The sequence below is a fragment of the Pimephales promelas genome, chromosome 17, assembly GCF_988280905.1.
Source record: "Pimephales promelas chromosome 17, fPimPro1.hap1.1, whole genome shotgun sequence".
In the NCBI taxonomy this organism is placed as follows: Eukaryota; Metazoa; Chordata; class Actinopteri; order Cypriniformes; family Leuciscidae; genus Pimephales; species Pimephales promelas.
Window position 1 is genome coordinate 18,079,738 of NC_142785.1, and position 23,553 is coordinate 18,103,290.

Genomic DNA, 23,553 nt, shown 5'->3' on the forward strand with positions numbered 1-23,553 from the left:
AAAGAGTTGATTGTCCTTGGAAAATTTTACATAATGTTTTCTTGCCTCTGAGAAAGGGTTGACCATCAATTGGTATTCCACAATTAGACAGAGAAAGGCGAGATAAGTAAAACATAATTGTGGGAAACAGGAGGGGTGAATCTTACCAGAAAATAAAGTCACTTGGTTATTGCGACATAACAGATAAGTTACGGCTTTGTTCAATAAAGTCTTATTTTGACTTCTGGAACTTTGCCTCTTTAGCTTCATTTGCAAGAAATAGACGACTTTCTCCACAACACCAGCAAACTAACTGTAAGCGTAAATTCTTGTTTTCTTCCTCATTTGCCATCTTATTAGTGATATAATGTGAATTTGTTATTTAAAAAAAGTATAGACTATACTTAAAATTATACTTCTACAAATTCAGTATGACAAGCTATAGAATCTGTACCTGTATATGCAGCTCCTCCTTTCTACTCAGCTGAACTGCATCAGCAATGATGTAGATTAACATTACACTTCTATATGTGAAAAGGTACAATTCCTTATTCAATTACAGTTTATTCCCAGCTGCATGCTCACACAAGTTTTCAAAATGGCAGGAAATTAACTAACTTGAATGTTTCCTTTGTAAGCAGAGATCCTATCAACCTGTGAAGGCCTCGTCGACATGACAGCCATCGGCACAGATCCTCAGCAAAAACTACAAGAACCAGACAGGTCCTCCGCACAGACCATACGGCCAGCTTCGGCTCCATACCAGCCTGATGAATCCGATCTTCAAACAAAAGGAACTGAACAAAATATTTGAATGCTACCGAACCAAAATCTGATTTCTAACTTGTGATGCACCCTGAATCATAATCACACGTGTTTATTCGTTGGAGGAGAATGGGAAAACTCCCAAGTTTTTTTTTTTCTCCATTCTGCTCTGATAGAGTTTGGGTTCATTGCCAGTGTCGCCTCTGACAAGAACAAATTTTGTGTGGGGCTTGATTTTGACCATTTGAGTCAATGTGATTTTTCTATGATCTCATTTGAGTGACAGGTTGTCCCACCATGATGAAAGTGCACAACTGGGATGGGAGGGGAAGTAATTTTGATTGAAGATTACTAGGGCTCATGGATTAAAATAATAATAATGTCCACAGATAAATCATATTTGGCTTATCATAAATTCTGCAATATTCCATAAAAAACAAGAACTACTTTGATTTCATGGCTGTTTTAAATTGAAACAGTACGTTTTATGTGAAGTTTTTTGATCAAACGTCTTTTGGCCATCAAATTCTTGCTATTTTTGTGTGCAGCACGCATCAGTCAGTGAATGAACATTGGGTCAGCCGTGGGTGTGCTGTTTAAGGCAACCATAACCTTGAAAAGTAACTTACCTTAAAAGAGCAAGAATAAAGACAGCCAAGATGCATAAAGTGGGGTCATTAAATAAAATAAAAATATTATTTGAATCATAGATTGCCAAACTCAGAGGCGATGTGGTGTAATTTGGGACTATGCATAACTGTCCTGGAATAATTGTCAGAAAAGTTCCCAAAAGGTGATTTGTCTATTTTTAGGCATGGACATTTTTAGGCCCATAGCACTTCTTCCTTTCTAATATATTGATACAAATTGTAATTGCTCTGGATTGACTGAATTTGCTTCATTTTGTCTTAAATGTCTTAAAACATTTGTTATTGACAAATCACTTTTATAAAATAGAGCATTGGGGAGCCTTTTCACTCCAAATCTCTTTAAATCACATCCAATTCTTTGGTAAAGTTAAAGTATAGACAAATATTATGAGGATAAAATATGCCTGCTGTATTATTGCTAGCCAATGATAAATCAAAAGCAATAAGACATTCAGTTCTTCCTACAAAGACTGATAGAAAGTCATTTTAATGAATTTCAATAATTTAAAATGGCAATCTGTTTATAAGAATTATAGTCATAATAATGATCATATTTTTTCAAACTATGTAACACAATTTAGGTATCATAGCTGTCATTCAACTGGGTACAACAACCTCAATTTAAAAGACGAGTAGGCCTTAAATATTTGCCCCCGGTTTCACGGAGGCTTAAGACTAGACTAAAATGCATGTTTGAGCATATGTCAGTGCCATTGTTTTGTATCAAGATGCAAACTAGTAATTTTCCTAAGGCATGTTTATAAAAACTAAGGTCTAATCCTGGCTTAATCTAAGCCCTGTCTGTGAAACCGGGCCATAATATTTAATAGGTGCGTTCATCGACCCCAGAGGGTTCTTGTGTGACTAAAAATGAACAAATTCTTGAAAGACAGATTGACTGATACATAGAAGAATGTTGTTACAGAATAAGGTGCTGTTTTATTTTCAACATTTCAATGCAATTCTTGAATCAATTAATCAAATCAAAATAGGCTCATTCTTAAATCAGTTCTTGGCTTCATGTTTTGCATAATAAGTTAAAACACTAATCAAACTGGAATATTGTTGGTTATTTCTTTTTAAAGAAGCTTGTTTCAAGCCTTTGGATTTAATAACTGTTAAGACCAACAATCAATGTAAATCTATTTGATTTTTTTTTTTTTGTGATTTTTGAAATTGTCATAACAAATTTATTCTAATAAGATAAAAAGTCTGTAATGAAAACATTGCCGGAACTAAAATAACAACTGACATCTGTGAAAATTAAAATTCACTTATTGACACAATTTAACTTCCATTTGATAGTGACAACCTCATCCGACTCACTCTACAAAACACACCTCTGTTGCGAAAAGATATGGCAGACGAGCAAATTATTTCAAATACATCATCGCGCAATCCTGTAACTCTTGACGGGACTAGATGAGTTCTTGTAGAGCCGCTGCGAGTGTCTTTTTTATCCTTTCTTGCCGAGCCGACTCCCCCTACCTCCTCCTCCGCTTGCAGAATTGTATAAAGAACAAAAATCGGACTGGGGAGGGGGGTTGATACGCTGAAGCTGAAATCGAGAGGCGAACCCAGGAAAGAGGAGTATTTTGTACACGGGACTTTCCCCCCCTTCGTCCCTAAAAAGGAGGGGGAAATGTCATATTTTTAAAAGCGATATTTTTAAAATCGAGGATTACGAATAGGCTTACGCGCCTATCTCGGAGGATATATATTTTAATTCGTTAAAAAATATGGCCGAGAACGTTCTGGACTCTGGCCCGCCTTCAGCCAAGAGGCCTAAACTGTCCTCCCCGGCACTATCTGCCTCAGCCAGCGATGGAAACGGTAAATATTTATTTTGTTTTATTTTCACGATACCGAGATATTTTAATCATTGATTGTTAGTTTTTTATGTACCGTTGCACACTCAATGCGTTTAAGCGGGGAATGTTTTTTCCCTCTTAGTTTTGTCACGGGCTAGCAAGGCTCAGGCTAGTTTGGGAAGCTAACGACGTCGTATCCGCACGAGACTTAGCTTTAGCTTGTCATTCCAGCTAGGTTAGCATTAACGCTTCTCCGATCGCTGTTGGGATTCACTCACAGCGGCAGACCAGCACACGCTGTCCCTCAGCCTGGGTCTGTGCTTAGTGTCAACTGGTGTAAATGTAAAACTAACGGGTGCAATGGAAAAACACAATAGTTCTACGGTGGCAACAACAGTAGTGGGATTTGTTGTTTGTTTTCAGTGAATTATCAGTTTCGGTTTGGTTCTCACTCGCAAAGAGTTTCGACCAGTTCTTCTTTTATAATTACAATGTACTAAGTTTTATACACAAAATTGTAACAATAAGTAGACAAATGGCTTCTGAAAGGTGTCTTGACATTTCATCAATGTTTCATTATTTACTAATAATCGACAGCGTTTAACACGAATTAGCCTGCTAAACTGAGTCAATCAACTTGAAAACTTTCTGACTGCACTCAAACGCTGTTGTTTTCACAACTGCCCTTGTGTAACGAGCACAACTCATTGCGGTTTCATCAACATAATCTTCTGTTCTCTTTAACGTTAATAAATGTGATTAATATTGGATAGCTAGCTGGTCAGCTAATAACAGTCTGATGCTGAAGGCCCACACAACAACTCCCTGCCATTGTTAGCTAGATGCATATTAACTCATTCCTCATTATTTTAAGGTCCTGAGGCTTTTTCAGTGGGTTTAGATGAATTCATGAACTCGTTTATGGAGCTTGAATTGACTTAACGATTGTGTGATTTGGAGGATACAAATGTACTTGTGTTGTGTTTTAGTGAGTTCGCTTGCTGGCTCAAATAGCCCTTCGTGCGTCGGTCATTTTTTTTTCGGATCTTGATTTCCATTGTTCAGCCATAACAAAACTGACGAACCTGTCTCTTAAAAATAAAACATAAAACATTTAACGTTAATGCTAGACTATGTGAATTGTTATCATGTAGGCGTCTTGTTGTTTCTTATTAAATGGTAAAGCTTCGAGTTATTATACTTGCACGTATCTTCAAAAGCGAACTACGTTCCCTTTGTTGATGTCTTATGTTTTCAACCTTTTGTTCAAAATCGAGTTTGATCCGGTTCTGACACTTAATGGAGTTTATTAAGTTGGACAAATGCAAATGCACCAGAGTCTTACGTTTTTCATACACAGTATTCTTGGCGTCAAATTGTTTTGTCTGTGGAGTGAATGTGTCGTCTCTATCAAAGCTTCTGCACTTCATCTTCAGACCAGCACAATTTCATGGGCAAATTGACCATTTTCACCCGTTTACCAATGGTTGATTTGTTCGAGGAGACAATTCTATATTTTTCATACATGTATGTTAGGAAATTAAATGCTGTTTCGTTTTTTTTTTTTTTTTTTTTTTTACTTTTGAATGGATACAAATGGTGATTGCAGTACTTCCTAAAAGAAGAATCTAAATAGTGACTACATTAATACTTCACATCATAATTCAACAACATCTCATCTTTGTTTGGCTCCCTGTCAAACCACAGCCTGCCATTGAACCGTAAGTCATTAATAGGGATGCACCGATATAGCTATCGGCCGATTAAAGCAGTCGATGATCATGGCCGATTTATATCCTGTCAATAGAACGGAGGTGGAATCTTGTTGAATTGTTCAACGTGACAATAATGCATTAACAGTTTTAAAAATAGCGATGTTAAAGCAGGCTCTAGTTGACCCTATGAAACATCTGTAGTTCAAGACAGTTCAAGCTGATTTTTCCCTACAACAAACATTAATTGTAGCACGTCTTCTATCTAATAATCGCAAAGAGCTGTGTGATTTAAAAATAAAATAAAAATTATTGATAAGAAACAAAGTCTCAGCTTTCAAATTCTGTTAAGTTTATTGGGGCTGTGCGATTAATCGTGATTATTTTTTTGATTTTGGCTCCAGCGATTATTTATGAAAAAACTAAACAATGATTGTACCGCTGCCACTGTCTATATTCAGGGTGTCACGATTCTCAAATCCTCGATTCGATTACATTTTCGATTCTAAGGTCACGGTTCGATTTGATTCTCGATTTTTATCAATCGTCTTACATGCCGCTTCATGAGGCACACGCAAGGTCTCTCGCTCTCTCCCTCACTGCCATGCGTGCAATACGGTTTGGAGCACAGGTTGTTTTTTTGTTGTCTCGGCATGCACGCTCACTCTTGCTCGCTCACTCTATTCCGGGAGATTTTAACTGATTTGCGTGCATCAGGGAGCCGCTATCAATATGCGGGAGACTCCCGGGACTTCCGCGAGACTTGGGATGTCTGCAAACTGTGGCTTTATTGAAGCGTAAACGTTGTCAACATAACTCACTGGAAATCCAAAATACTTCCACACCTGCGACTTCAATTAAAGAGGAGGGGGTTCAAGTTCTGCTGATGGGTCTCCTGAATCTGCAGTTGCCATGCTATCTTTTGAATGGCTCTAGCTAAGTTAGAGGAGGTTGACCATGGACTTCAACACGCGTGTTTTTTTTTTCGCTTGGCAAGCCAAACGGATGTGACATGGGGGCGTGGCAGCATCGACGATTCCATTTTTTAAATCCAAGTTTGAGATTGTGAATTAATTTCGATTTAAAATCAAAATCGTGACACCCTTAGTCTATATTTAATGTAGTATACAACAATATTATTTTCAATTTTATTAATTTATTATTTATCTGAATACCATTGTTAGTACGTCTTGCTGAAAAACTTAAAGCGCTGTATTTGATTTGTCAGTCTTGATTGTAATTAGTTTATTCGTTCTTATTGCTGACTCTTTGCTGAAGTATCGATGATTGTGAAATCTCACTCATATGAAATAAAATTTTATCACTCACCAATATTCATGGTAAATAATCGTCATTTTTAAATTAACAAATAATCGTGATTATGATTTCTGTAATTCAAGCAGCCCTATATTTTATAACAAAATTCAATCAATAAATGGCGTTTTGACTCTCTTAAATGTGATGTGATTTATGTAGTGAATGATGTGACAAGTGGCAGCGCGAGTCTATTCTTTCACTTTAATACAAGTTATACCATGAAAAAACTTGCATGAACATTAAAAGATCTGTTGAAAAATACAGTACAACTTACCGAAATGCATCATGTCTCATGTAATCGCTCAATCGATGTTTCAACTGCTGAAAGATATCAGTAAAACAGCTTGTGAACAAGAAAGTGTTCACAATGTTCTCTTTGATCTCATATTAAATGAAAAATTACCATGTAAAAATTCTTCTGATGGGAGAATTGTTGGAGACCATTTTTATCCATTTCAGCTGCCCATGTTCCATGTTCATGCACTCTAGAACCAGGAACAGTACCTATAAAGATGACTATGACGAACGCTTATATAGTGTCCACACCAATGCATGATAACATTCTGCTTCTAATAAGTGTGCACTGCAGTTGTCGTCTGCCACTTTAAATGCTCAAGCTGGTACTTTAAAAATTCTGGTTTGCTTTCAAGGTTTTTATTGTGCTTCAGTCAGTCAGTCAGTCAGTCAGTCAGTCTTAGGTATCAAATTAGGCTAATCTACATTTTTATGTAACTGGTTTAAACAAGTCTTAAAGAAAAAAATGTGATGTCTTACTTAAAAAAAAAAACTAGTATTAGAGGTTTATGCAACCAACCCCAGAGATGTCAAAGAGTTTGACATATTATTCTCAGACTGTGAATCTGTAGAGAGACCAAGGGCCAGATTTATGAAAATCTTTGAAGAAGGAAGTTCTTTAGATAAATTCTTAGAAGGTTGTAAGAATGTTCAAACTCTAATTCTTGACAAATATTTATGTTAGAATTAGAACATCTAATTTTTTTCTTAAGAAGAAAATGACACGCTTTGGTGTTAGTTGATTGAAAGGCTTGTAGTGCTGAAAACTTGCGGAAAAAAACTTGCTTATCATAATAAGCATGCAGACCATTTTCGTCTCGACTGGCTTGACGGGCTTTAATCACTCAGTGTAGTGTTTTTTTTTTTTTTTTTAATGTGCTGTGTCAAGTTAAAGCAGTTTTTTTAAAAGAGCCTGTCTCTTTCCCTATTCGTTTGCGCTCCGTCTTTCTTGAGTGAATGAGTCCTGTATCTGTATGTGCTGCCTCGATAGTTCTAGCCAGAATGAACCCGTCACATTTTGGAAATGCAAAATATTCTTATTTTCTAACTTAAGTAAAAAGCAGTTAAGAAGAAATGTATTCTTAAGAATGTTTCGTGAAACCGGCCCCAGGACCAAAAATCTAACACAATATTCTCCCATCATTAATCTCGCTTTTAATTTCTCATTTCCTGCTGTAGATTTTGGCTCGCTTTTTGACCTGGAGCATGACCTTCCAGACGAGCTGATCAGTTCCTCAGAGCTGAGTCTAGAAAATGGAGGGGACCTTGGCCAGTTGCATGGCAGTTTGGGTAGTGGGGGCGGGGCCATTGGAGGAGTTGTGTCCAGTGGCCAGGATGCAGCGGCCAAGCACAGGCAGCTGTCGGAACTCCTTCGGCACGGACCCGGACCTGCAGGACCGCAGCAGGGTGCGATGGGCGGCCCAGCAGGAGCCTCAATGGGACTTTTTGGGAATTTGAAGGCTTCTCCGGGTACCCAGGGCATGGGCCCCCAAGGGCAGCAACATCTTTCCCCACAACAGGCAGCCCTTATGCAACAGCAGCAGATGGCAGGGATGGTGGGCAACATGAACAGGAATATGCTCGGATCTCTGAAAGGCAATGGACAGCAGCAGCCTGGAGGGCCCGTACCGCAGCAGCAAAATATGCTGGGAGCACAGATGATGAACGGATCGCCCAGAATAGGACATCACAACCCGGGCATGGGCAGCAACAGTAACCTGTTAGCAGAGGCTCTTCAGCAGCAGCAGACAGTAGGAGGCCAGGGTGGACTGAGGGCACAGCAACCTGGAGCAATGAACAAGGTAATGACATCATCATCAACATTGGCCTGAAGTGTCGTGCACACCTTAAAAAAATGCTTTTAATTTGGCCATGTTGTATCGTTTCTGTTAATTTATTAGGTATGCACAATATATCTTTATCATGTTATTAGTATTGGGACAATATATTTAGTACAATAGATGCATAATATATCAGCCATCACCATATCAGTATTGGCTGATTTATTAATTTTAATGTTATTGTTTTTGGTCTGTAAATCATTTTTCCTGTAAAAGAATGTTGTGAATTCTTTGTACGCCCGTGTTTTACCTCGTTGTTTCAGGAAGAGCGCATGCACAACGGAGTTACGCCTTCATGACTAGCATAGTCAAGTTCGCTTGTCTATTCTGAGCCTTTTGTTTTGAGCAATTGTAAGTTGAAATATGACATTAATAGCTATGATTAGGAATGTCATATTACGTAACATTAGAAAGAGAACACTTATTGTAATAAAATGCTGTGAATTCTTCGGGTTTGGTTGCCGTGTTCAGCGCGTTGTTAACGGGAAGAGCGAATCCACAACAGGAAATTCGCATTCTGACTAGCACGTAACTTAGGTCAATTTCAATTGTGCATTTTGTGCAGATATAATTTGTAATATATATAATAATATAAGTATGCATTTCATTGAGTTAATTAACTCGCCACCAAATCGCTTCGGTTGCCTGGTGTTTATTCAACTCTTCAGCTTCAGTCACGCAGCTCAAACAGCAATGCTGTTTTTATAATATTGTAATGTAATATTATTTATATTATATTATATTTTTTATTTTTCTCTTATTTTTTATCAACAATATGGTTTAATTAAAATAATTTCATTATTTATTCGCAAGTAATGATGTCCAATAAGTTGTTTGCATTATTTTATTTATTTGCAAGGAAATATTTCTTTTATAAACAAAGTTGGCCATAGGAGTGTAAAATTAATCTTAAAACCTGCACTGGTTCAAACTGTATTGTTTGTTTATGTTGAAGTACTAGGGATATGGCTTTTAATGATGAGACACTTGTTTTTGTAATTAGGCTCTCCAAAATTATTTGAACATTTTGATTTACATTTATTATAACTATTCCAAAAAAACTATTATCTGGACTTCCGCTGTGAAGGAATATATATATTTCTTTCAGGGGCACAGTAGTGTTTTGTAAAAGGAAAAAAAAATCAAACCTTAAATAGTGATCAAAGATGAGAATATTGGGTGGTGATGGTATGTATTTATTATATTATATTATATATAAATACACCCACACATACACACATATATATGTGTGGGTATATAAATATAATTATAATTATAATTATTTTGGATAAATAAATACACACATGCATGTATATTTTTAAGAAATATTTGCATGTATATACTGTATATATATTTATACATAATTTATATTAAATATTAATATTTTATATATATTAACACATTTTTCTTAAATAAAAATATACACATGTGATTGTATATAAGTGCAAAATAATTATACACACGACACACACGTATATTATGTAAACACAAACTTTTATTTTGGATGCGATTAATCATTTAAAAGATAATGCTTTCGGGTACTTTTTTTTTTTGTATCACCTCCGGCGAGGTTCTGAAATGTGACGTGAAAACAATGCTGACTGCTGATTGGTCAGAGAGAGTCGTCACCATTCACATCATTGCATGCGCCAGATGGAGTATCCAAAATTTTGAAATAGTTTGGCCAGAGATAGTGACTAAACTTACTACTATTATGGCAACTCGGAAGAATACGCTGTGGTCAAATGAGGAGGTGCAGACTTTCCTTTGTTTGGTTGCCGAAGAGAGGTTCCAGCGAGAGCTTGACAGGGTAACGAGGAACGAAAGGCGTTGCTATGACGGCCGGGTACTATTTGTGGCGGTACTGTCTGCAATGGGAAATGGAGCAAAAAGCGAGTCGAGTCGAGCTGGTACTGTTAATGGAAAAGCGCCAATAGTTACATTTTACTGTAAAGTCAAGTTAAACCAACCTTTGTTATGATGGGTTGGGTTGTTGTAGTTAAGGCCTCTGAATTGCTTTGTACAAATGTAGGCCTGTCACGATAACAAATTTTGCTGGCCGATAAATTGTCCAAGAAATTTTTGCGATAATCTATAATATTGTCGTTCTGAGATTTACATCTAAAATATCAATTTTACAGTCTATGGTCTAGAATCTAGATCCAGGGGCCGGCCCAGCCAGAGGATAGTGTCGGAAAATATCAGGCGGGTCGGCTCAAGTTCGGGCTCGGGCAGAGAATCTAAGCTCTAGTTCACTCCTCCTACGCTAACTGTTGTCATCCAGAGAGAGAGAGAGAGAGAGAGCAAATGGAAATGATAACGGCCGGAAAATTTGTCAAGCTAATTTTTTTTATTGTAAAATTAATTGATTTATTGAGACAGGCCTATGTATATCTGACAATATAGTTGTTGTTTTTTTCTTCAAATGAAATGGTGAAATGCTGAAAAGTAACATTTCAGAGCAGCTCCAGAGATGAAGTTCATATAAAGCATCCTCCTATAGAAAGAAAGCACACGTTAAAATGCCACAAGTGTCACGTGCACTTAAGTATCACACCAAGAGCAAAGACATGCCGAACAACATGCATAGGCCTACTTCATATTTAAGTAGCGGTTTACTATTAACAAAGACTAGTTCATATCACAATTAGATTAAGTTTACAGCCCTACTCTTAAGTTATTCACTCAAATTTAGCTAAATTATGTGACCTTCTGCGTCACACAGTAACTTCCATTTGTATCATGACTGTATTCCGCAATTCTGTCAGTGTGATATCTACTACTTTCATCCACAGGTTTTTCTTTTTTTGGAAAAGTGTTGTCATCTCCCTCTCTCTGTGTGTTGCAGATGGGGATGAATGCAGGTTCAGGCCCCTATGGAGGCCCATATGGTCAGCCTGCCAGTCAGGGTCTGGGTGTTGCAGGGCTGGCCCCTCAGCTCCAGAACAAAGTAGGTCTGTCCAACAGTCCGGCCCAGTTTAACCTTGACAAGAAACCCCAGCCTATGCAGGGCATACCTGGCATGGTTTGTATTCGTTCAGAGCCTTATATGCAGACATTAGACTTCTTCCTTTTTTAAGCAATCACAAGACATCTTAATGTGTGTTCAATTGGGATTTCCACAGCAGGCTACTCAGCTCTCCCCAGCGGGCGCTGCCGGAGGCACGGGAGCAGGCGGCATGTTGCCTAACGCCCAAGGAACTCTCGGCCCCGGATCAGGTGCATCAGCCGTGTCTGCAGCAGCGGTGGGAGGTGTTCCTCCTGCGGCTGATCCTGAAAAACGCAAACTCATACAGCAGCAGCTGGTGCTTTTGCTCCATGCCCACAAGTGCCAGCGGAGGGATCAGGCCAACGGGGAAGTACGGCAGTGTAACCTGCCCCACTGTCGCACCATGAAGAACGTCCTCAACCACATGACGCACTGCCAGGCTGGCAAATCTTGCCAAGGTGAGTGTATAAACTGCACGGAACTGAAACAGCGCGACTCTTTTGTTTCTGTTGTTCTGCCTATTTAAACAACATGACGCTTACTAATATTGGGTTTGTGTTTTTATTGCTTTTTAGTGGCGCACTGTGCCTCTTCCAGACAGATAATATCTCACTGGAAGAACTGCACGCGGCATGACTGCCCTGTATGTCTACCTTTGAAAAATGCAGGAGACAAGAGGAATCAACAGAGTGAGTGTTTGATGGGTTGAGATGTATGAAACACCATTTTTTGAATCTATACAAACATAGAAATGTACTTTGTTGCTTTGTAGTAACATGGCTATTAGAATATTTTCATTGTCCTTAATGTTGCAGAATTGGACATTGCAACAGTTAGACTCTATGGTAACTGTCTCTTTTTTCGGTTTATTTCTGCTTTCTTTACATGGCTTCAGCTCTGCTAGGCACTGCAAGTGTGGGGTTAAGTTCTTCTTTGGGTAATGTAACTGGTGGTTCGCCCAGTGCCTCCAATCTCAATACCCAAGGGCAGATAGACCCCAGCTCCATCGAGAGGGCTTACGCGGCCCTGGGCCTAACATACCAGGGAAACCAGGCTTCCCCTCAGCCTGTCCAACAAACACAACGGGCAATGAACAGCATGGGTAATGACAGAGGTTTCAGATTTTATTTGAACTATGAGTTTGGGGTCTTTTTTGGGGGGACACATTGATCAAAAGTGAAAGTTAAGACATTTTATAATATTACAATTATTAATATTACTTCAATCAAATCATTAATATTAGATTTATTTCTGAAGAATCACGTGACACTGAAGACTGAAAATTGATAAACAGTTATTTTAAATTGTAATATTATTTATTTCACAATATTACAGTTTTTACTGTATTTTTGATCAAATAATGCCTTAGTGAGCATGAGAGACTTCTTTTTAAAATATAAAATATCACCAACCCCAATTTTCTATTAGACGTGTAGTGTAAGTGTCTCTTCTCATGACCTTTCTTGTTACAGGAGCGAATTCCATGGGAGTAAATGGGGCCGTGGGTGGTCAGTCTCAGAATCAGCAATCTAACCTTCTCCAGGATACAATGCTGCATCTGAACATGAACTCACAGAGGTAAACAAACCCTTCGGTACACCTCGCGTAACTAATCAGCATTCTGTCCTCTACGTTCAGAGAGTCTTAAAATCTCACAGTAACACTAATCCGCTGTAGCAGGCGTGTACAGTTTTAATAAGTTTATATTCAAACATAGAGTGGTCGTTATTTGTTTCTATCACCTTTCACTAGTCTGATGAATGACAATGCTGTGGGTGGTGTGGGGTGTATGCCTATGGCCAACCCAGCGGCCAGTGCTGGCATGAGGAAGAATTGGCATGAGGACATAACCCAGGATCTACGCAACCACCTGGTCCACAAACTGTAAGTTGTACACTGGTTTGTGAAAATTCTGAAAGTTGCAGTATCATTTGTCTTTTTTTTTATTAGTCACCTTTTATAGTGGAATATCTTTAAAACAAGTACTTAATTAGTTATTTATTCAATATAACCACCGACCAAGGCTTTTGATTAATATGGTTAACATTTCGGTGTCCCTTTCTGTTGTCCTCTTTCTTCAGAGTCCAAGCCATTTTTCCCACCCCAGACCCAGCTGCACTGAAGGACCGGCGGATGGAGAATCTAGTGGCCTATGCGCGTAAAGTCGAGGGGGATATGTATGAGTCTGCTAACAGCAGGGTGAGTACATTGTCTTGTTCATGTCTGAACAGGACATGAACTGATCATGTCTGTTAATGATTTGTCTTTTATCATAATCACTGGTTTATAAGTCACTATCACACTTCTCAGGCGGAGTATTATCACCTGCTGGCAGAGAAGATCTATAAGATCCAAAAGGAACTGGAAGAGAAGCGAAGGACGCGGTTACAGAAGCAGGGCATGATGCCCACTGGGATTGGTCAACCAGGGCCACCCACAGGACTGCCTACTAGTGAGTACTCGTCCATGAAAGGTGCCCCTCCTATAGTAGAGCTAAAACCATAGATTTGTATAAGTTATGGGTTGGACGCATCACAGCTCCTTCTTACCAGTAGCAGTCAACCGTTCCAGTGGAGATTACAAGAAAAATTTAATTTTTAAAATCAAATTAGATAACCAAATCTAGTACTCAAAACTAGAGCCCGACCGATAAAGGATTTTGAAGGCCGATACCGATACAAATATTTTGGGGTTTTAAAATCCGATATTCCGATATATCGGCCGATATTTTTTTTTTATTAAATATTGTTGGATTTCACACACGTGTAAAAGAAAACCAAACTTTTCTGCACAAGATACGTTTGATACTTTTTCTCTATGTCTAAATGTTCACTCCTCGCAATTATAACTTACATTTTACAATGCAGGGACCGTAACTAGAGATATGCTAGTTATAATTACTTTATTTAGGCAGAGAAAGTTCATTGTGGTTTCCAAGCTCATTAATGTTAACGTTAGCAGTCTTCCACGGATGATAGTGGCATTAGCTTGCTTTGTGGTTAGCTAGTCTATGATGAGCCATAATTTAGCAATAGATAACATCATACTGCAAATGGTAAAACATACATTTTCAATATAACAGGCCAAGGAGAGATGATTAAAGCGTGTTTCGTCCATTTTTATTTTATTTTTTAAATATTCATTTATCAGCCATTATAACTGCCGATACCGATATTATGGAAAATGCCTAATATCGGCCGGCCGATATCGGTCTGGCTCTAATCAAAACATTATTAGCATTCATTCTTTAGAAAACTAATTCAAACAGAAAAGTAAATGGTGAGTGTGCTAGTGCGTGCCAGGGTCAGTTGCGTTTCCTCATTCGCATGCATCTGTATCTGTTTAACTCGTATAACTCCTGTTTTCTTCTCTATTGAGCTGACTGAAAGGATAACAGTTATAGGGAGATGGCAGAGATCACTCAAACCTCCTCAGATCACTTAATATTTTGGAAAATTAAAAGAAATGCTCACTCTTTCTAAAGAAATGTGATGTAAACATGATATTTTATCCATATTTTTCTAAATTTGTGAGCCTTTGGACTTAAAGGTCCCCTGTCATAATTTTTTTTTAACATTAATATGAGTTCCCCTAGACTGTAAATGGTCCCCCAGTGGCTAGAAATTTCAATCTGTGTAAACTGAGCTTTGGCTATCTTTCTCTTCCATTGAGAAAATGAAAGCTCAGATGGACTAATCTTGAATCTCCTCCGTTTGACGTCATACGGAGGAAGTCTCGTCTTTAAACCTCTAAATTTTGTGAGTCACTCATGAAATTGGGAAGATTAACAGAATATCAAGTTTCAAAATAGATCTGTGCATTAAACAAATTGGTGTTGGGTGAATATGTTTAGTGTAGTTTTAGTATAGCCTTTAATCACTGTCAACATTTATCTAGATACATTTATCTGACGCATGTTGCATTCCTTATGTGAATGATAAATAATATATCAGTTAAATCTGTATATTTGTTTTAATAACTTTAATATAATTTAATAATCTCAGGTAATAAGTAGCTGGAGTAGGCTACTTACAGTTTAATCATTTAAACTAAAACTAAAATAAAAATTAACTAACTAAATAGTATTGCTTTAAAATACCGAAGTGGATCAAAACATTTCATCAAAGTTATACATGAATTTTGAACAATACCCGTTCTTGTTTTAGGACAACTAAAGTGTTGCTGCATACAGTTAAAACTTTGTAAAATGAAAATAGTACAAAGCATCATGACAAATTAAGTTTTTTGTCTCCTTCACTGACGAGCCTTTCGATTTTCCGGCCCTAATAGGACATAATGTCAACAGAACAAAAGAAAACTGCGATTAAGTGATTTCATAGACTTGTTTATTTTTTTTGTTTTGCCCCTCTATCTGTAGATGGTCCTCTCTCAGATCATTCGATGGTGCGGCCTGCTGGTCCAAACCAGATGATGAACAGGATGCAGAATGCTGCTGGTGTGTATATCTCACATAGGCGCATGCACACATTATTTATTTATACACACACACACACACACACACACACACACACACACACACACACACACACACACACACACACACACACACACACATATTTGTATGTTTACTGAGATTATATACATTTTATTTTGTGTCAGTAATTTTTTCTTTTTTTTAAAAGAAATTTAATTAAATGCAGTTTTTTTTTCAAGTGCTGAGTTCTGTTCGCTCTCGCAAAACCTCTCATTATAAAACAAAGAGATGATGTAAGAGAATCATGCAGTGTGTATAGACAACTTTATTGATTTTCAAAGAAAAGTTGTGAGATTGCAAACTGAGATGAGTGACAGCTTTTTAGTGATTGTAAAGTGAGCGCTCTTTCACACTTTCAAGGCTATATAGCTATAATCCGTTGAATACAAGTATTGTTTTTTTATGCTGCTATGCTGACCAATGGCCAATTACATGCTGAAAGTAGATCTATTTGACACATTTTGTATCAGGGGTTCCTGCTCCATGTCTCTATTGCCTAAGAGGCCAATGCCCTGAAAAACGTTGAAGACCCCTGTTTTACAATATTACTGTTTTACTATATATATATATATATATTTTATCAAATTCAGCATTGGTAAGCATAAAATACTTTTTGAATGGTAGTATATATGTACAGATGTATTAAGTCTCCTTTCTGCTCTGTGATTTGCAGGCATGAATCCATTTGGGAATCATATGGGAATGCAGTCCATGGGCCAGAGATCTACACCTCCTCTTCCACTCAACACGACTCTTAACCAGGTTATTACTGTGACTAGAAATGATAGCTTTTGTACTTTTGTTATTTATTACTCCATAGTAGTTCCGTGGAAGATTGTTTTAAAGCTGCAGTCTGTAGCTTTTTTGGGTTAAAAATTATCCAAAATACATATTTGAGAAAATGCATAACGAGCCAGTGTTCAAAACGATCTGCTTGCCTTAGCTCGATCACCATCTTACAATCACCAGTGACAACGGATTCACCCACTGTAAAATGCAGAAGACTTTGTTCGGACATTGGAGTGGTTACAGAAAAAAAAAAGAGACTGCAACCGGCCCATGCGAAAACAAGGATACATATCGGAAGGACATTACATGTAGTCACACAATGCGTTGTTAACATGCGTTGTGCACAGTTTTGCGTGATATGATAAGCGATTGTTAGATTCAATCAGTGGGATTTACTGCAATGTCAGAACCAGAAAAAAGTGGATGTTTCTTACTAGTTCAGATGATATTTTCCAGTGAAAAGTCTTATGTTGGTCATACTTCCAAAAAGAATAATCTGAGAATCTGAATGCCAGTATCCACATCGGCGTGTCGACTAACAGCCTCATACTTTCCTCAAACAATTAATTAACAATTAACAATAATTCCGCGAATGACTGCAATTGCAGATTTTGAACAGAGATGGCGACAAAGAGGAAAAACGCCAGACTGCAGCTTTAAGTGTGCACAAAATATTACGTCTAAATGCTGAATGTTTTGACTGTTTCAGGGAAGCATGGGCACTGGGAGGATGCCACAACCAAATGTTGCACAGATGCAAAATCAGTACATGCAACCAGGACAGTTTCAAGGCTCAAGTCCTGTTCTTGGTGGTGGATCTGTTGACATGGCACACCAAGGAAATGATGGCGCTATTACTCAAGTAAGAGAGTATAGATTTTCTCTGAATTGTATTAACTTAATCATGTTCTTAATGTCATCCTAATGCCATTCAATTATGAATTCTTATTGCTTTGAGAAAACACAGTAGTGTTACTACTACACGCATATACACAACTGTTGTTTTTTGTCATTTAAACGTTCTAGAGCTGTAATGCACCATATATGATATTAGTTCAGAACTGCTTCATGAATGCATTCCTTTGCTCTTTTTAACTTGACAGCAGGGGCAAATGCCTACTTTATCATCTTTACCAGTCGGCAGTCCTTTAGCCCAGCCTGGGTCTGCTGGTGGGGCAGGCAGCGGGTCCTCGGGTCCCAACAGCATAAGTGGGGTTCCTCCGGCATCCACCCCAACACAGTCCATCAACCTCCCCCACTGCCCGCCCGTCCACCAGAATTCTCCTTCCCCAGCACACAGCCGTACACCCACACCCACTCCCCGCTCCCAGACACCCCAGCCCCATACACCCGGTCTACCCCAGTTACCCCCGACCGGCAGTCAGCAGCAGTTACATCCGTCCAGCAGTTCTGACAATGCCATGCAACCACAGCAGCAGACATTAGGAGGACCTTCTCCCGCTGTTTCTCAAAGTGGCCTCTCCACACCAAATCCCAGCCAGCATCCCCGCACTCCAGTGAGTACTGTTGCTCTATATACGACGAAACTGTAAATGCACACGTAGAATGGTCCTAAATGTGAACGCACAACCATTTCTGAGATGTGTGTGTATATATATATATATATATATATATAATATATATGAGCACAAAAAGTCTGTACACATGCTCTTCAGTTGGTGTATGCAAAATAACATTTTCATGTCACTTTTTGCTTGTTATAAATCCTAATTTGTTCCTCAATTTTGACGGGATGAGATCCCTGGAATTTAGGATCAAATCCAATTACTTATGCATTTGAAAATGTATTTAAAATCTGAGAGGTTTCAAAGATGTTCGTATTTATTTAGACTGTATCGCGGTTTTCACTTGTGGTCTTAGATTTGGGATCCTTCTAAAGCCATAACACTTAATGTTTTACCTTTTTGACCCTTTTTGTCTTTTCTTTTTTCAGTTGTCTCATAAGGGTTCTCTGCCAGTGGACGGCCAGGCTGCTACCCCTGCCTCCGTCAGCAGTGCAGATGGATCATTTCAGCACGGTCCTTCAGACTCCACAACCCCCTTTGAGCCCAAGGTGGAGGTCAAGCAGAAAGAAGAGGAGGAGGATGAGGATGAGGATGAAGAAACCATGGTGGGAGGAAGAACTGGAAAGCAGGAAGACATTAAATCTGAGGAAAAGCCTGAGGTAAGATCCAGAGGTTGTATTTTCAGTAAATAAGAATTAAAGTCTGAATGGTGTTGATTATCTGACAGTCAGACATGTTGTTGTTATTAGTAACAGGGCTCAACAATAACGGAACAGAAAAATACACACAACAAAGCTGTTAACTGAACGTAAACAGATGAGAAAGAAAACGTGTGTAACAGTATATTGTGTCCATGCATTTTAGTCTTAAAGTTACAGCAGCCTAATATTTCTGCTGTTGTCTGTCATTAATGTTAATCGAACAAAAGACAAAGAGAAAATCACTCACTGATCTTGACTTGATTTATAGCTTTAACAAAGATTAATCTATCTTTAATTTAAATGGTGAAGACTTTGTGATGTTATTTTATATTTGATTATTCAATTTCTGTACTTGAATAGTGTTAAACTTACCTGAAAATCTTAAAGCACAGGTTATTTCACTTGTATCTTTTTTCTGTTGTATTTATGAGCTGTTGCTTTTAGTTGTTTTTTTTATTACTGAATACTCACTTGTCTTCAATAACCCTCTACATTGCGAGTAAATCCCATGCATATAAGACGAAATTTCACATTAGGCAAGTTAAAAATGTCTTTAATTATCAAAAGGCTGGTATGTTGTACGATTTCACTTACCTGTGATTGAGTTAGAGGCAAAAAATAAGTTTAGTGCCGATATAATTTCATTGCCTGAGATTGCCCTTTGTCTATTTGCCTTACACACACACTCAACCTGAGAGAAAGAGAGGCTTTTACGCATGCGACGCACAGCGAATTGACGCGCTAGATCTAAATGCAGACAATAAGGACCGCCCGATGGTCAAGAGTTGACAATGCTAGATTGGTTCAGTGCTGTGTCATCATGAAAGTTTATCATGTGCACATTTTTTTTTTTAATCCTCGCTAATTTAAACATTCAAGCACAAGAAGACTGCCTGCTTCGAATGGCTTCGAAATCTGTTTTTAATTTTAATCAAGCAACAAAATAATCACTGCAAAAATAGTCACTGCTATTCATTGAATAACTTTGTTACTTTAATAAGGATTCATCTACATTTAATTTGAGGACTATTTTAATTTATTTTATTTTCAAATATTTTAATTTATTTGAAACCGAATTTTAATTGGACTATGCAGTGTTTTTAGATTATTTTATTTAAATGCTGTACCTAATTAGCCTGTAATCTGTATCTGACTACTGTTAGATCTTTCTGAAAAACCTGGAAAGCACGGTTTATTTTATTTGTATCTGTGCTCTGTTGTGTTTATTTTTGCTATTGCTTGTAGTTTGATTATTTGTTCTTATTTCAATACAGACTGTTTACTTGTCTTTTCTGTACTTTTTGTGTTATATTTATATAGAATTGTTTCATTTGCATTACTTGTAAAAAGTCTGGCGAGTAAAATAAAAAATGAACTAGCCAGTGACTCAAGCTTCAGTGTGTCCGTAGAGGGTTGTTCAATAATATTTTAACTTAATATTAGTTAGGCTAGTAGTTTTTTCTGGGGTATCGCATTTGGAATCAATTCCAAATTGTGAAATGTCACCAGTATGTACATTTTTTTGGTGGCTTATTTATTAGAATACAGCATTACATGGGTCAAACAAACATTTCTTTTGGTGGAGCAAGTTAAAATTTGAGCCACTGTAGAAAAAAATCCTTGGACCCTGTAGATGATCTTAAAATCATTCCATGTGAATTGACTGCTTTCTTTTACCAGATAAAGAAAGAGGAGCCATTGAGTGATGGTGTGCCAATGGAGACATCTTCCACTGCAGCTGGGGAGGACAAAAAGCCAGAGATAAAGACTGAGCCTAAAGAAGAGGAAGAGGGTTCAGGGTCCACAGTTACCCACAGTTCACCTTCGGGAGTCCCCAACAAAAAGAAAAGTATGATTAGACTCCACTTGGGTATTTTAGCTGCTAGGGTTGACTTCAGTACAAACCAACTGTTGGTTCCTTGGTGATTATACTGTAGAATAAAAATATAATAGGCAACAATTTAACAACATATTTAATGAATCTCACACATTAATGGATACGTTTTGCTGTCTGTTTGACTACAGATGACTTTGTAATTTGAGGCTTGTGCTTACATTTTAGCCATCACCAATGACTGAAATGTCAAACGGGGCAAATGTTTATCTAGAGAATTGTTTTTTATTTTTTTTGCCAGTTGAAATATTTTCTTGTGTGCCACAGGTTAGGTACCTCTAGATTTCACTGAGTAGCTTAAAGGGTTATTTCTCCCAAAAGAGAAAATTATGTTATTAATGACTCACCCTCATGTCGACCCAAGTCCGTTCATCTTCGGAACATAGTTTAAGATATTTTAGATTTAGAGAGCTTTCTGTCCCTCCATTGAAAATGTATGTATGATATACTGTCCTTGTCCAGAAAGGAATACAGACATCATCAAAGTAGTCCATGTGACATCAGTGGGTCCAAATTTTTTTTTTTATTCAGCATACTTTATTCAGCATTGTATACTCTTCCGGTTCTTTTGTCAAGCCGCGTTAAGTGACGCTGCTGACATGTTATCAGTGCATCTGAGCTCCATTTACAGTCTGAGGGAGAAGTACGCTGTAAACGAAACAATCTTTTGTTTCAAAAAAGAAGAAGACTTGCATTTTTTTGGCCCAGTCATATTAATTTGAACCCAAATACATGGACGCACCAGATAACCTGTCAGCAGCTTCTCATGTCATTCGTGTCACTGAACGCGGATTGACAACAGAACCGGATAATACAGTGCTGAATAAAGTCGTAGTTTTCGTTATTTTGGACAAATATATTTTTCGATGCTTCAAAAAGTTCTAACTAACCCAATGATGTCGCATGTCCTAGTCCAAAAAGGAAATCAAAGTAGTCCATTATATCGTACATACATTTTCAATGGAGGGACAGAAAGATCTCAGACTTAATCTTAAATATCTTAAACTGTGTTCTTGGAACGGCATGAGGGTGAGTCATTAATGACAAAATTTTCATTTTTGGGTGAACTAACCCTTTAAAGTGTGTTTTTTCAAATAATTTAAGAATTTATGTAACAATTCTGTGTGTCTTGCTTGCTTTTTCATTAGTTTTTAAACCAGAAGAGCTGAGACAGGCCCTGATGCCCACACTGGAGTCTCTTTATCGCCAGGACCCCGAGTCTCTGCCCTTCCGCCAGCCTGTGGACCCTTTAGTGCTGGGAATACCAGTACGTGTGCTTTCTGGTGCATAGCCACCTTAATATAATGCTGTTTTTGGTTAAATGTACAAAACCGTACTAATATTATACACTACCATTCAAAAGAGTTACAAATGTTTTAAAGGTCTCTTATGCTCACTAAGGCTGCATTCATTTGATCAAAAATACAACAAAAACAGTAATATTGTCACATTATTATAATTTTAATTTAGTTTTTACATAAATTTTCAAATCCAATTTATTCTGATGACGGCAAAGCACACAAGTTTTCAGTGTCACTTGATCCTTCTGAAATCATTCTAATATACTGATTCAGTGCTCAATAAAACGTTTCTTAATAATTCCAAATAACAACATTTACAAATATTTTGAAATAGAAATATTTCGTAACATAATCAATGTTTAATGTGTCCTTGCTGAATAAAAGTATTAATTTATTTTATTACTTTCCTCCCAAACTTTTGAATGGTAGTGTTTATATATTGAATGTTCATAATTTTTCGGATATCAATACATTTTCTAAATGTTAAGGTCATTCTCTTATTTATGTAAATGTACGATTCTACTGAACTGCTATTTAACGTTGTCACTTATGGCAAATCACAGGACTATTTTGACATTGTGAAGAATCCTATGGACTTGTCTACTATAAAACGGAAGCTCGACACGGGCCAGTATCAAGAACCGTGGCAGTATGTGGATGACATCTGGCTCATGTTTAACAACGCCTGGCTGTATAACCGCAAGACATCCCGAGTCTACAAGTACTGCTCTAAGCTGGCGGAAGTGTTTGAGCAGGAGATCGACCCTGTCATGCAGAGCCTTGGCTACTGTTGTGGGAGAAAGGTAAAAAAGAGGGTGCAAGAGTGTTTGCACACATTAAATCGTCGTTCTAACATGATGCCTGTTTTATAAATAAGTATTTTCCTTAATGCTTTATATACCATAGGCGTTGAGCTAATCAAATTAGCTTTCTCATCCAAAGAGTTTGTCATAATATGGGATTTTGTGTCAAATCAACTTCAGGTCTTTCATATCAATATTTACTTGCTCTATGCTCTGTTTTTACAAATACAGGTATTTGTCAGTGTTCTCTTTATTTTCACTGTGTTCTCTGCATTTTCATCATGTTCACCAGATGTTTTTTTGTTTTCTCTCACAGTTTGAGTTTTCCCCCCAAACTCTGTGCTGCTATGGGAAGCAGCTATGCACTATACCACGAGATGCTGCTTACTTTAGTTATCAGAACAGGTAAGGAACTTACGACTGAGGCCAACATCAACGGACACGCAAGCATATATATTTGAACGACCCGTGAAATTAGTATTTATTACATATGCATGTGAAACAGCTGTTTTTCCGTTGTACCTGGCCACATAAAGTGAAGTGACTTGCACCACGGTTGATAAGAGTGTCTTCTTATCCCACCTTTTCCACCAATCAGTCCTTTGCATTGTAAAATCCTATGTGTGTAAAAAGACCTGGCATTTTAAAGTGTGCTCCTAAAATGTTTTAATGGGGATCATCAGGGC

General features: G+C 37.7%; 1 protein-coding gene across 2 annotated transcripts in view; it reads left to right on the forward strand.

The window, feature by feature from the left end:
* The first annotated feature begins 2,786 nt into the window (after positions 1–2,786).
* Positions 2,787–23,553, forward strand: part of ep300a (EP300 lysine acetyltransferase a) — a 31,004-nt gene continuing 10,237 nt past the window's right edge. The window contains exons 1-19 of one of the 2 annotated variants that reach the window (XM_089122062.1): positions 2,787–3,227; positions 7,708–8,330; positions 11,218–11,394; positions 11,495–11,816; positions 11,934–12,047; positions 12,254–12,460; positions 12,831–12,936; positions 13,111–13,242; positions 13,440–13,557; positions 13,669–13,810; positions 15,737–15,814; positions 16,527–16,615; positions 17,352–17,504; positions 17,746–18,159; positions 18,597–18,827; positions 20,550–20,718; positions 21,912–22,030; positions 22,628–22,867; positions 23,184–23,272. In XM_089122062.1, the coding sequence (XP_088978188.1) occupies positions 3,134–3,227; positions 7,708–8,330; positions 11,218–11,394; positions 11,495–11,816; positions 11,934–12,047; positions 12,254–12,460; positions 12,831–12,936; positions 13,111–13,242; positions 13,440–13,557; positions 13,669–13,810; positions 15,737–15,814; positions 16,527–16,615; positions 17,352–17,504; positions 17,746–18,159; positions 18,597–18,827; positions 20,550–20,718; positions 21,912–22,030; positions 22,628–22,867; positions 23,184–23,272 (3,617 nt within the window). In that variant the 5' untranslated portion in view covers positions 2,787–3,133. The remainder of the gene's footprint in view (positions 3,228–7,707; positions 8,331–11,217; positions 11,395–11,494; positions 11,817–11,933; positions 12,048–12,253; positions 12,461–12,830; positions 12,937–13,110; positions 13,243–13,439; positions 13,558–13,668; positions 13,811–15,736; positions 15,815–16,526; positions 16,616–17,351; positions 17,505–17,745; positions 18,160–18,596; positions 18,828–20,549; positions 20,719–21,911; positions 22,031–22,627; positions 22,868–23,183; positions 23,273–23,553) is intronic. The other variant, XM_089122063.1, reaches the window with a different exon arrangement.